The sequence below is a fragment of the Passer domesticus genome, chromosome 5 (assembly GCF_036417665.1).
Source record: "Passer domesticus isolate bPasDom1 chromosome 5, bPasDom1.hap1, whole genome shotgun sequence".
NCBI lineage: Eukaryota > Metazoa > Chordata > Aves > Passeriformes > Passeridae > Passer > Passer domesticus.
The window spans coordinates 14,531,189-14,544,398 of record NC_087478.1 but is presented as its reverse complement, the minus strand read 5'-3'; the positions used below and the strand labels follow the sequence as shown (position 1 = coordinate 14,544,398).

Sequence of the window (13,210 nt, the reverse complement as noted above, 5' to 3'; positions counted from 1 at the left end):
ATTTAATGGCTTTCCCTTGTGGTCAGGCCTCTTGCTTGTTTGCATGAATCTTTCATACAGAAAAAAATATTTTCTAATAGGAATATTGGTGTCATAAAAAGCCAAAAGGCAGACAGACTCATTAAAGATTAAGTATCTTTACTGAGTGTATATCCTTCCCTCCTCTCTACCCTGTTTTATATAGGCATTTTGGTAGAGTGTAAAAGCAAAATGGATAAATATAAACCCCACACTGTCAATATGACCTTTCTCCAGCTACGTCTGCACACATCAAAACAAAGAAGTGACCTGTCATTTTCAGAACCAGTCATGCCAATTTCCCTTTAAAAACTTTAACACAGGTTTGGCAGTTAAGCAATCGCTTTTTGCTTTGTTTTGTTTCCATCATTCCTTTGTGCTTCCCTTTGCTCTTCCACAGACAGAGCTCCTGCCTCAGCACTTACATCAAGCCTAGCTTTAGAGGAGCAGTTTTTGAGCCTCTCTGCATATGCCTACAGGATGGGGAGCAGTGTGCTGACAGGGTCCTGCTCTGCTGGAAAGAAATAAGCCAACTCTGACCCAGAGACAGTGGAGGGAAGGCAGAGCCTGAACCACCATCCGCTCTCAGTCAGTTAATATTCACTGGTACTCTTCTCCTCACCTGAACAGCAAGAGTTTCATATAAAGTGTTCTCTTCCATGTGATGAGGAAGACTGATTGACAAAACACATCATATTTGACAAAGTCTTCTTCCTCTGTGCAGATGCTTCCAGCCTCCCCTGTCACCATTCCTGGTATGTCCTACTTGGAGTGGGGGAGGTTAGAAAGAACTAAGATGCCATTGCTAAGGTTTGTACAAAATCATTATGCTAACTACCAATTAGTAACTTCACATTTACATCTAGTGCTTTCAGGGGAGCTTTATCATGCTGTAATAGACACAGACCTGGATCATTCCCCATTCATTAGGGAAGGATTTTAAATTACACTTCCTGAAAATATAGCTTACTGAGACAGACCCCTTTCTCAAAACATCAAGTGGAAAGTTTTCAATTGCTAGATACACTTAAAAGGTCAGCTTAAAAGTAATGAAAAATATTGCTCCTCTATGAATTTTCAGAAATTTCAGAGAATAAAAATGCCAGAAGTGTTGCAAAACACACCTAAAATAAACAGAGCTGCAAAAATGTTGTCATTATTGCAGGAATGGTTTTCACTCTGTGGTTTTGGCAGAAGTGAAACAGTCTATAAATGTTGAAATAACGTCTGGCTTAGGAATAGCAGCAGGCTCTTCCAAGGCTTTTGTGTTACTAAGCTGAGCAGGGAAATGCAGGTTCCACATGGGGCTCCCAAAATCTCTGTCCCAGTTATACAAAAGGGAGAGGCACAACAGTGCTGACCATTGCCCTCCTGGGTTTTCACACCATCTCTGCCAAGCTGGGCACACAAAAAAAGGCAGAAACAGGCACAGCCCACACACAACACAGTGTGTAGGTGGGATCTGCTCAAGGCTCCACAGCAGCTCAAACAATTCATCTCTCTGAGCACTGTGCTGCATTTTTGTGGTCCATCAGTCTCATGAAAAGGCAGTGTGACAATATGAGAGCCTGCAGCATTTGGGCATCTTCATGTACAGCACCATCACCTACATCATCAAGTTCATGCTCTGTACAATGACAAGGGCAGACTGCACAACCAGGCTCAGACCAAGAATCAGCCCAGGACTCCAGCCTGCTGCTGTCCCAGGGTGGAGTCACATCCTTTCCCTCTCCCCTAGTCCCAGTAACCTCATGCTCCTGGAAGCCAAGTTGAGAGTGAGGAAAAGCCCAATCTTCCACCAGTTAAGCAGAGTCCCTGAAGATGAGAAATGGAGACCTGAATGTTCATTAGTCTGTATTGAGGCCTCTTGACCCCCAACAACAGCATCCCCCAACAGCATTTCCAGGAAAATTAAGTCAGAGCTTTGGAGGGTTTGGGGTTTTTTGCCCAGGAAGGCTAGAAATGAACTTGACAAACACCCTATATAAGTATCTTTGGGTATAAGCAAAACCTTTCCTACACCTCTTAAGAAAGTTTCTGTAGTTTTTGAAAAGTCTCCCAGTCAGAAGTCAGACCTAGAAAGCAAATGTTAGTAAGCAAATGTTAGTAAGCAAATGTTAGTAAGCAAATTGTTAGTAAGCAAATTGTTAGTAAGCAAATGAGAGCAGCTCTAGTAAAGAGACAGCACTATAGCTAAACCTGGACTCACATATTTTTACTGTGTCATCTCTGGGTGCCCAGGATAAACATTAAAGATTTCCCAAAAGTCATCACAGGCAATCCAGTCTTCATCATAGGAACTCCACAATCTCAAAAAAGACATGTACACCTTCCAGGGATACATTTTCAGTGCTAGGGAGTCCCGCATTTTAAACGGAAAGGAAGTTTAGAGGAAGGAGTAAAGGATGTGAGAAACACAGGTAAGCACTGCACCCTCAGCACTCACCACCACTGGCACACTTTATTTCAGAGCCTACGGTGCAGCATCAGGATCATCTGGCCAAGGGTTGACCATGTAGCAAGGAATGGCTATTATGGCCCACAGCTGGTATTTGGGTCTCTCAGACAAACACAGCAGCTGCTTAGTCTCTTGCCAGGGTCTTCACCTGCTATGTAAATCAGCTCAAATCAGCTCTAGATTCTGCTTCAAGATTTCTGAACATAAGGTTCAGATTACAGGCTGCTAGGTCAGTAGGAAAACAGCAAAACCAATGCAGTGAATCTGTTCTTCTGCTCTTCTCTAGCTCTGCTGCTGCAGCTGGTGTGACCCTCATATCAGGAGAAATTAAACCAAAGGTATTCTGACACAGTTGGTTATTGGACTCTGGCCCAGCTTCACTGTCTCTTTGTTGCACAGAATGACTGGGACTGTTTGAGGACGTATTAGCATTTCTGCACAGAACTGGACTTTTCAGCATAGGTCTTTTGCTGGTCAGTACATGTTTGGCCTCTGAGGTTTAACACTTTCTAACATGCCAGTTCTGCCTGAGAATCATGTATAGTTTTCTAGAGCTCTATTTCCATGAGGTCAGTATTCTTCTAGGTTGTTCTTAGAAAGAATCATCAGGCCATTTATATCAAAAAGTGGAAGACAGAGAAAATACTGTGGAGTCAGCCACATAAGTGGTTCAAAAAGGCAGGAGGATGAACAGTGTGCCAGAGCAGAAATTTCAATGGGAAAGCAACATAATCCCAACGTCTTTTGTCATGTGGTACAAACATCATGACTGAGACCATTGATTTGGTAAGACCTTAAAGTCTCCTGCCACAGACTGCTGTATGGAGTGGAATGTAAAAACCCTTGTGGGAGAGGATTATATTTCCTTCTAGTACTCCTCATCCTCATGTGAGGTTCCTTTGATTTACCAGTTCATGACTAACCCTCTTCTCTAAGAGTCACCTGGTTTATTCACTCTCAGCTGCTGCTACCAACTCCTCTTTCCTGAGCTGCTGAATTCCGCATTGCACAAGGCTTGAACGCCCTTGAATCTGAATTAGCTAATACTGCATGTAAACCACAGGATGCATGTGTGCTTACAAGCACCTTGTGGCACCAGGACAAGAGCACTGATATCTCTAAAACTGCCCTCTATTAGCAGGCACAGGAACTAACAGGAAGCAAGGTGTTTACCTCAAACAAAAAAGCTGCAAAAGCAGAAAGATTGTTTTGTTGGTTGTTTTGTCTTTCAAATGCAACGGCAGCAAATACAATTTTATTTTTTTGTTAAGATACAACCAGGTTTTGAAATGGAAACACTAAAATCACTACTAATCTTAGCATATCAATCTAACTGCCCTGGGTCAGCAGTTGCCTTCCCAAACCAAGCCCTCAACTAGCCCAAAGCAGTGTTCACTTGTATTAAAATCTAGGTTATAATAACAGGAAGTCCTTTAGAAATAAATGATTCTGATTGTCCCAGCTCCAAGACAAAGCTTTTTCCAACCACATGCACTGGAACCTCCAGCAGACTAAGCCCTTTGCACTCTTCATTCAGCTGTTCCAAGACTTTTTCTGAAGGAACCCACACCAATACCACAAACCCAACAGGCACATTTTCAGCATTCCTATAATAAGGCTCAGAATGAGCCATTAGATCAAAGAGATTAAGACCATTCCCACAGAGACAGGAAAAGCAACTTTAGCCCCTTTAGCTGGGAGAATCAGATCATCTCTCTCCTTTGCTTAAGACATTATCCAAGATCCCATTCTCTGTGTGCCTCACCCTCCTGTCAATCTGCAGCTTAAATCCCTTGCATTTCCAGACACATTTCATTTGCATTTACAGCTTTGCACATGCTAAGCAATTCCTCTCCATCTTCACATCTCCGGGTGTTTAGATTACTTCTTTTCTAAACACGACATTCATCTGGCATCTCAGATGAAGATATTTTCCCCTTAGAGACAACAGCTTGTCTCTATACCTACTTGCTCTGGACTTCCCCTGCAGCTTGTAGAGGCTACAGGTAGGTTTGGGATGTGCTTCACTGAATGTACTACCCAGCCAAACAGTAGGCACCAGCAACGGGCACAAACAGTTGCATGGAGTTTAGAGAAAAACTTTAGCCAGGCACCTCAAATTACAGACCCAGATTGACCTGCAGCTGTGTACTGTGTGTGCACATTACACACAACATAGAACTGAGAGGAAATCTCTCCTTAAACCTCCTGGCTGATGACACCAATGCAAATAAAAGCATAGAAGAGACCAAAAAAAGTCAGAATCAAGCTGATAACAAACAGAACTACAGCACATTAAAAAGCAAATGCATGAAAATTTAGTTATTTCCGTCATCAACTAGCAATTGCTCTGATTTTTGCATGCCCAGCTGGAGGAAATGGAGTATGTGGACATGGCAAAGAGTTTATGCAAAACCACAATCATAGCAAGGTGTCCTTAAGGGATTCCATAGTTAAAAATAGTATGGAAATACTGCAGAGCAACTAGGCTTCCTAAAAAACACCTACTGCAGCAATAGGATTAAAAAAAAATAATGACAAGGCTTTCTTTCAAGGGCAAACTGAAGTGAACAAACTGTACATTTCAAGAATGTTCTTCTGCACATCATTAGTTCACTTTTGGGAAGAAAACAATAATGCAGCATTTCCAGTATCAAAAAATCTCAAACTAACTCAAAAGAGAAGGAAAAAGGAAAGGTAAGAACTCCAGCCATATGCAAAAGCTGAACTACTCCTTCACTCCAAACATGGTGACCTATTTCATCCCAAAATTTTGAATGGAAAGTGGCCAAATAAGGGATAAACTTTATCTCACTTATTTCTCAACCAGTTTATGATTCTTACTCTTGTTTTTATGAACAGAGTTACAACCAATTTGTCAGGACAATACTGTAATTTCAGCTACAGCTAAATACATCAGGCTGTGGTGAAGAGGTGAGGGCTGGAGACACCCCTGGCTGACTGAAGCCACCCAGCTGAACCACCCCACTGGCCTGAGCCCCCAAATGTCTGCTCAAAGTTTACACAAAGGGTAAACTTTATCCTCCTTATCCTTCACCTTGTAGTTCACTACAAAGCTCTGTGCAATGGAAAAATGATTCAGCTACAAGTAACAGTTGATCAGAAGGATTTCAAATTACAGTAGGAACCTGAATACTACCAATATTCACAAACCTGTGTGCCCTATTTAGTTACTGTAAGAACATACTAAGAAGGAGAATGAATTCACCAGCCACGGACGTGCCTGGGAGCCTTATCATGTTTTTACATCAAAAAGCACATCCTACTTCAAATCAGAAATCAGTTCTGCTAAGTGCTACTGTTTCTGTGGCACATTGGATTGCATCAAGAAATCACATGTGCCCAACCTAGCCTAAAAAACAGCTGTATTACAGGAGCTTAAGCAATGTGTCTTTGGGGATGGAAGGAGTGCATGGTAACTCTGTAACAAACAGTTAAATAAAAATCAAGTAAATCACCGAAACTAACAAGGCAAGTCAAACAGATCTTTCAGCTTTTGCCTGACATTCCAACCATGATACCTCTTTCAGGTGGAAGTTGACAGCAGCTTGTTATAAATTCCTGCCCAATCTCCTTTATCAGGCCCCCCGCTTACGCACATCAGGGGGAAAACATATCAAAGAAGTATTGCCAAGTGAAAAACAAGTCACAGAAAATTAATGACAAATCCTTGAAAACATGCTGAAGATAAAAACTTAAGTCTTGTCATTGGATTATAGCCTAGAAATTGAACAGAATCTATAGTCTTGTTATTTCCACTCCTTAGAAAGTATCTGACAAGCTTTGAACACACAAAAACAACCCTCATACACATAAAAACAACCCTCATACTCTGAAGTTCAAAACCAAAATATTTAAATGGCCATTTTGGGAAGCAACTGAGCAAGAATTCTCATTGGTTTATTACAGAGATCTCTACTTCTATCAAGTTATTTTGTTTTCTGTTTTTCTGTTTCTAACTATCCCGTCTTAAAAACCAACAGTTCAGACCTGCTGAGATAAAATCCCCAAATTCTTGCAGCTGCCTCCAGCCATGAATGACAACTTTTTCTTATTATACACACATATGCACACATATATAAGCATAAACCCAAAAAAACAGCACTTTAAATCTCCAGACACTGTTCTCTGTATTTCTTACACCACTTACCAATAACACACATAATGTTAAGAGACACGTGTTTTAAGGTGCATTATTTCTTGAAACAGCTGCCATGAAAATGAACTGGTCTCGCCTTCATAAATCTCTTCTTAGCAATTACTACTAGAAAGAAAAACATCTATTGCAGGCACATTAAGGTTGACTTTGTTAGTTCTAAGACAACCTGCAGATGTCAACATCAAGATTTCAACTATGCAGTTTTTGTCACACAATGAGTATGTTGTGAGGAATGCAATGAGGAAAAAATACCCAAGTGACCCAGAAACCCTGGGAATGCTTTTAAGTTCTTCTTAGGGAAGCATAAACCCACATACTATCTGCACATCAGCACACCTCAAAATTCTGATGCCAACAGTTGGAGAAACACTATTTCAGAAGTCCTAAACTATTCCTCTCCACAGAGCATTCCATACTTACGTAAAAAGTGTTTTTCCAGTAAGGCTATTTCCAGGTGACCTTTGATCTCATTCAGTCTGTCAGACTCCGTTCTGTTAAAATCCTGGGCTCCTGAAGCCATGATGATGGTCCCTGGACCAGCCTATAAGAAACCAGAACATACTCAAAGTTCAGAAGGACTTTTTTTTTTGGTATGTCATTTAAGTACATCAATTGATTTCTGGGGCAGTAAAGAAAGAAGCATGTGAGAAACATGCAAGTATCAACAACTCTACATGCCTCTTCAGCATCAGATTACCAAAATAAGTGAATGAAAGTAATCAAATGTGAGTTTACCAAACACACTTCTGCAGACCTTGGGAAGCAGCAGAAAACAAGTATTTCCCACCACCACCCTCACCTCACCTCAGTTCTACTGCATCATCATCTAATGCCTTCTTCTGCTGACTGAAAAGCCGTATTCATACTACCCCTCTCCTCTTCCTATTGAATGAATGGTCAACACTACACACTTTAAACATAAAATTGTGAAGCTGGCAAAAGTAATACTTTTCTAGATAATTACTGAGCTACTGGAAAACACATATTGTATATTTTAATATCCATCTATGGAATGTAATTTTCAAGATCACAGTCTCTCAGCAAGGAAGGGGTTCCCCACTCCCCCACAGCCCAGTTACTGCAGAAGGATTTTGGTGTCCAGGAGCTCATCCTGGCAGGCTAGGAGAGTGGGAAATAAGAAGATTGCATGCCTCAACAGATTTACCAGCACCCCTTGAATGAACTCAGCAGAATAGAAAATACTGCAGAAAGCAGGAATTAAAAAGCAATTTGATTAGTGAGACCACTGACAATCACCACCTCCATGAAGTAAACACAGAAAAACCCCAAGCCCACAGAGCAGAAGGCAGGTGATGCCTTCTTTCTCTCATAAAGTGGGCATTTTCAGACAGCAGGGAAAAGGGTGGATGAGGGCACCTCCTGGGTAATGGTTGCTCAGTGCTTGTGTACAGTGCCCACCAGGTATGAAAAAAATCTGTCAATGAGAACTACAGGAGTTTCTCTAGCAGCTGATACTCAAAACCAAAGGGATAGATTACAGACGCCTACGTATCAAAAATTATCTCAAGACAAAAAGGAATTTATTTACGTATTCTGACTATTCCCCACTCCCTGTTTGAGCCCTGAAAACATACAGGAACTGTATTCCTTTCAAACATCTGTATACATTTAACCATGACAGCTGAAATTACATACATATATGAATTCAAGCAATCCATAGGAGACATTAAATTAAGACATTTTCTGTGTCTTAAGAAAGATGTGCAGAAAGCTTACTGACAGCAAAGTACTTTCACAGTTGGGATTGATTTGCACTTTCAAGATCAAACACTCTTGAAATGCCTATTAAACATCTGTTTTCTTGTTTGAACCTGAGTTTAAGAACAGATCCTGAGTTTAAGCCTCAGAATTTGTCTGTACAGGCATATTAGCAATCTGTAGGCAGTTTCTGCCCAGCATTTACCTAGCACCAACCCCCCACCTGGGCTTGCTCAATACAGTGCCAAGCAGAGATGCTATTTCCAGTCCCCTAGCAGCACCCACCCACACAGCACTCTGTCAACGCTGCTGGCCCTGATGAGGAGCAGAAGCTGTTAGCTCAGCAGCAGCCTTGGGCTACTTCCCATTTTGGAGCTGGCACGAATCACGCCACAGCAGAGAGGGACAGGCCCCAGGGCAGTCCTCACACCCGGAGCTGCAGCACAGCATCCTCCTCGCCGTGCCCACAGCTCCCCAGAACTCCTGCCTTCAGCCAGCGAGGTGCAGGGAGAGATGCCATCTGCAACTGCTCCAGCCACTGCAGATTATCAGAGACTCTTTTCAGATGAGCACAGGATGCAAATGAACCTCTGTGTTGATCTCTTATCTACAGGGCTGGGCTGTATTTATTGACGCCGCAAGATTTAGTGCTATCACTTGCCAGATATTTGGAGAGTCCCAAGGAGGATGGCGTGGCTGAAGCTGAAAAGCAGCACCCTTACAACACACTCCATGGGCAGGCACAAGGGAAGTGTTATTAAAATACAGACTGCTGCCCAGGTGTTAATGCATGGCTTTCTGTATTGTATAGATATATACATCCACATCCAGCACACGGGGAAAATCTCTGCTCCCAGCACGCAGGATTTCACAGGGACCTGTCCAAAGAAGCAGTGCCACTGCTTAAATATTTTATTGATAAATAAATAAAATCACATACAGGACAAAGAGCAAGGTGCTGTACTCAAAAGGAACGTGCCTGAACTCTGGGCATCAGCCCTGTGCTTAGACAGCAGCTGGTTCCCACCCAGGTGAGGGAGGACAGGAAAATGAAAGGGGCTGCCAAGTACCCAAGCATATTCAAGTTTTCATCCTCATTGAAGGTACTCAAGATATTTCACCCAAAGATGTGCTACATTTCAGAAATATGCCTAGAGAACCAGCTCTGCTTTTGCTTCTTCAGAGCTGTTGAGTCAATAATTAAAGCCCAGGATACCTTAACTGTGGCTCTAAGGAAGAAGGAAGGAGCAAGAGGTGTGAAACACTGGGGAGCGTGATACCCCCATTCTTAAGAGTTTCCAAATATGTTTATCTGCTAAAGCATTGGACCCAAACAGCCTGACATGCACAGACAGCTTAAAAATCAGAAAGTACACATCTTTAAACTAGCTACAAAAGGTTAAAATTACCTTCTAACTTAGAGAGGAGAAAATAAGAGAAATAAATCCACTGAGTTGAAACATAAGGCTGCTCACTAGAATACTAGGAACAAGATAATGTAATTAACATGTAATAGTAAAATGGTTTATTAAGATACATAATGACACAAGTTTGGTGGTGCACCCAATTTCCAAAATTAGCATCACCATAACATTTTATGAGTAGCATTTAGAAACACTCAGAAAAACTGAGGATACCCAGGACAGTGATATGGGAAGCATTTAAGCAGATGTCTCTGTCACCGAAGCTTTTCCCCACACCAACACACCTAAGAAAACAAGAAATAAGGTCTCTACATTTAATGACACTCAACTGCCTGCCTCTGAATTCAAAAAAGTCCCTCTGTCTGAAGCCAGCATATCTGGCTCAATTCACAAGTTAACAAAATCCTTCTATTAATTCCAGTTTTTTCTGGGTAAAGGTTTCTCCTCTCTGCTGCCTCTGTAGGACAGCACTAGCACTCAGGCTGGATAACCTACTGCACTGTACAGATGTCCTTTCTAGCTTCTGACTCACAGTAAAAGCCTTGAAGGCTTCCACAGATTTCTGCTTTTCCTTCTGCCTCTCTAGCTTTGACAGTATTTGACACACGAGCCCTCTTAAAAGGCTGGCAATCGTTATTACTTAGCCCAGACCACGAGCAAGAAGGCCTGGCAGTGCCTAGGAAGGCAGAGAAATGCCTGAGGTGAACACAGAGACAGAGGGGTTAAAGGAACATCTCTGATGATGACATACTGCCTGAAATCCTTTAACAGAGCTCAGGGTTGCTTGTCCAAGCCACATCCAGCTCCAGATCTAAAACTTACATCTCCTCACAAAAGTGTTTTTCAAGCCATCTGCAGTTCAGGCTTTTCATAACAGCACTTCCAGCCCAAGACTTCTCTGCCCTCCCTCTCCAAAACCCCTTCATCCAGCGAGCCCTGGGATTTTGTTCTGCCACTGCTGCTGTACAGCCACAGGAAGGGTCCCTGTCACCTCCCAGCTATGTGGATGTGGATCTGTCCTCTCCACCTGCAGCACAGCACATCTGCAGTATCACACAGAAACACAACTGCCCAACTCCATGCTTCTAATTTCCTTCCACAGCATCATATGTATGTGGATGATTTTTGTCTAGAAATATCTAACAAAATGGTGGCCTAATTTCCAAGTCTCCTTGGAGAGGAGCAGTTCTCAAAACACAAAGGATGGGGAGCAGTAAGGACACAAAATGCCAATGCCAGGGGAAAAATATCCACTCAAGTCACTCCTCAGAGCCCAGAAAGTGGCTGGGACACAACACAAGGAAGAGGTAGTTTAAAATAGAAATTTTTAACTTGCATTCATTTGAGAAAAAAAGAGGAGGGGGGAAGTCTTCAGCAATACAACAAACTACACAGCTTGTCTAGTGAAGTTCTAGCCTCCTGAGTTTTTCATCTGACACTTTATGTGCGTTTTCTTACTTCAAATTATGAAAGGGCTCCCCATGAATGCTGCAATTACCTGCTGTAAGAAAAGGAAAAACTCAACAACATTGCTTAAGAATGAAAGCATCTGCATGAATAGTTAATCCTTAGTAGCTATTCATGGAAGCATACCCATAATGGCATGCTCCTAAACCACAGCTATATTCTACATACATTTTTAAAAATCTAGTGCTAGCCAGGTTTAGAGACTTTAACTTCTTAACTGTAATGTTTGCATCATGCTTTATAACTTCCAATCACTGTAAATGAGATGACCAACAGAGAAGCATTTAAGGTTTTAATTGACATGTGTCAGGAAAACCAAGGTGTACTACAAGAGCAATTAAAGTAATGTTTTCTGTACCACAATAACTCAGATTTAATCCTAGCATACTGGCAGGGAACTTGCATAAGTAGATTAGACTGCTTTCAGTACAATATGCCAGATACAAGAGGGCTTTACTAGTAATTCTCACTGCCAGGTTAGTGCCAGCCTCTACAGGTTTAAACAGTTTGTTCTTTCTCTGCTCTGTGAAGGGGATGTGAGCTCTCTGCAACACGTTCATTCATACACCTGCATGTAGAACTGGATCTTGTCTCCCCTTCTGTACAAACAGGAAGGGGAATGAATAAAGGGGACTTTAATTACTGAGCAAGCAACATTACCTCAATTTCTCATGTCACAACAAACCACATGCTAATTGATTTGGAATGGACCAGGTTCCTCCCTCTACCTATTTTGCAATTGTGGTGATTTTACAAAACTATGCAGAAAGAGCAGTGCTGCATGGAGTGTCTAATACCCTTGCCTTAAAAAAAAAACAAAACTACCAGCTATGATAAAGAGGGAACAAAGGAAGAAATCTAGGAAGGCATTCAGGAATTGAAAGACATGTTTAGCAGAGAGTTAAATTTGTTAGCCAGTACTGCTGTCTTGGCAATGATCTGATCACAGCATCCAAACACCCACAGGGACCTAAGAAAGTATCTCCTATTCAAGGCATATCTGGTAGCTGGGCCACTTACATGAGAGGGGGAAACCCACACAAGCAAGCAGCCAGCCTGTAAGCTGAATCCAAACTAGCTCAAATAAAGACACCTCTTGAACAAAAACTCTCAGAAACCACTGAGAATTCAAAGGAAAATATAAATCCTTCCACCTCTAGAGTCCTCGGACCAGGAGCTAGCTGTGTGCTTTACCCAAACACAGGGGAGAATGTTTATTATTGAACTAAACAGGTAAAGCTCAATTTAAAGATAAAGAATAGGAAATTACCTCATCTGGCCATCCTTTCTGTTTTTTCACAGGGTATGAATTTTACATGTGTGATTTCAGTAAGGCATGTGAAGCATTGGGACTAAGTGCCACTGCACAATCTGTGGCCTGGGACTGAACATTCACTTCATCTGCTGGAAGTGCAACAGAGGATGATGCTCTTGCTGGCAGATGGTCAGGGCTCTGCAATCACAAGCTTTTATGACAAGGCTTTTTACTCTGCAACCTCCATTTGTATAAAGCTTTTGCACCCATTTGTCAAGTTCAGATACATACCTAAAGAAGAGTACATTTTTAAGAGCACTGTAAACCCAAGTAGCACAGAAGGGTTCTTCATTCATATGACTGCACTGTGCTGTTCTTATAGACACAGATCTTTCCTTAATGCCTCCATAGTACTTAATACACCAGACAGGGGCAGAGGGAGGGAAGTAGAGAGGGGCAGACATTCAGTCTTTATCTAGGGAATGGCTGACAGTGAAGATGCAGATAAGGGGACCAGGACAGCACTTTTGGGTGCTATGTTCAGTTCCAAGCCACCAACCTTGCTCTTTCAAGACCATGACTTCTGTACCCAGATTTCAATAGAAACAATGAAGGAACAGAACTGGAAGCACAGTACAGCTCACATCTATCTGAAAAGACATGTAGCCTAACTTCCATTTACACACAAC

At 42.0% G+C, this 13,210-nt stretch overlaps 1 protein-coding gene across 5 annotated transcripts in view; it reads right to left on the bottom strand.

Annotated features, from left to right (window-relative positions):
• Positions 1–13,210, bottom strand: part of GRAMD4 (GRAM domain containing 4) — a 74,690-nt gene that overhangs the window by 35,312 nt on the left and 26,168 nt on the right. For all 5 annotated transcript variants that reach the window (XM_064422110.1, XM_064422112.1, XM_064422113.1 and 2 more), the window contains exon 3: positions 7,077–7,197. In XM_064422110.1, coding sequence (XP_064278180.1) covers positions 7,077–7,197 — 121 coding nt within the window. The remainder of the gene's footprint in view (positions 1–7,076; positions 7,198–13,210) is intronic.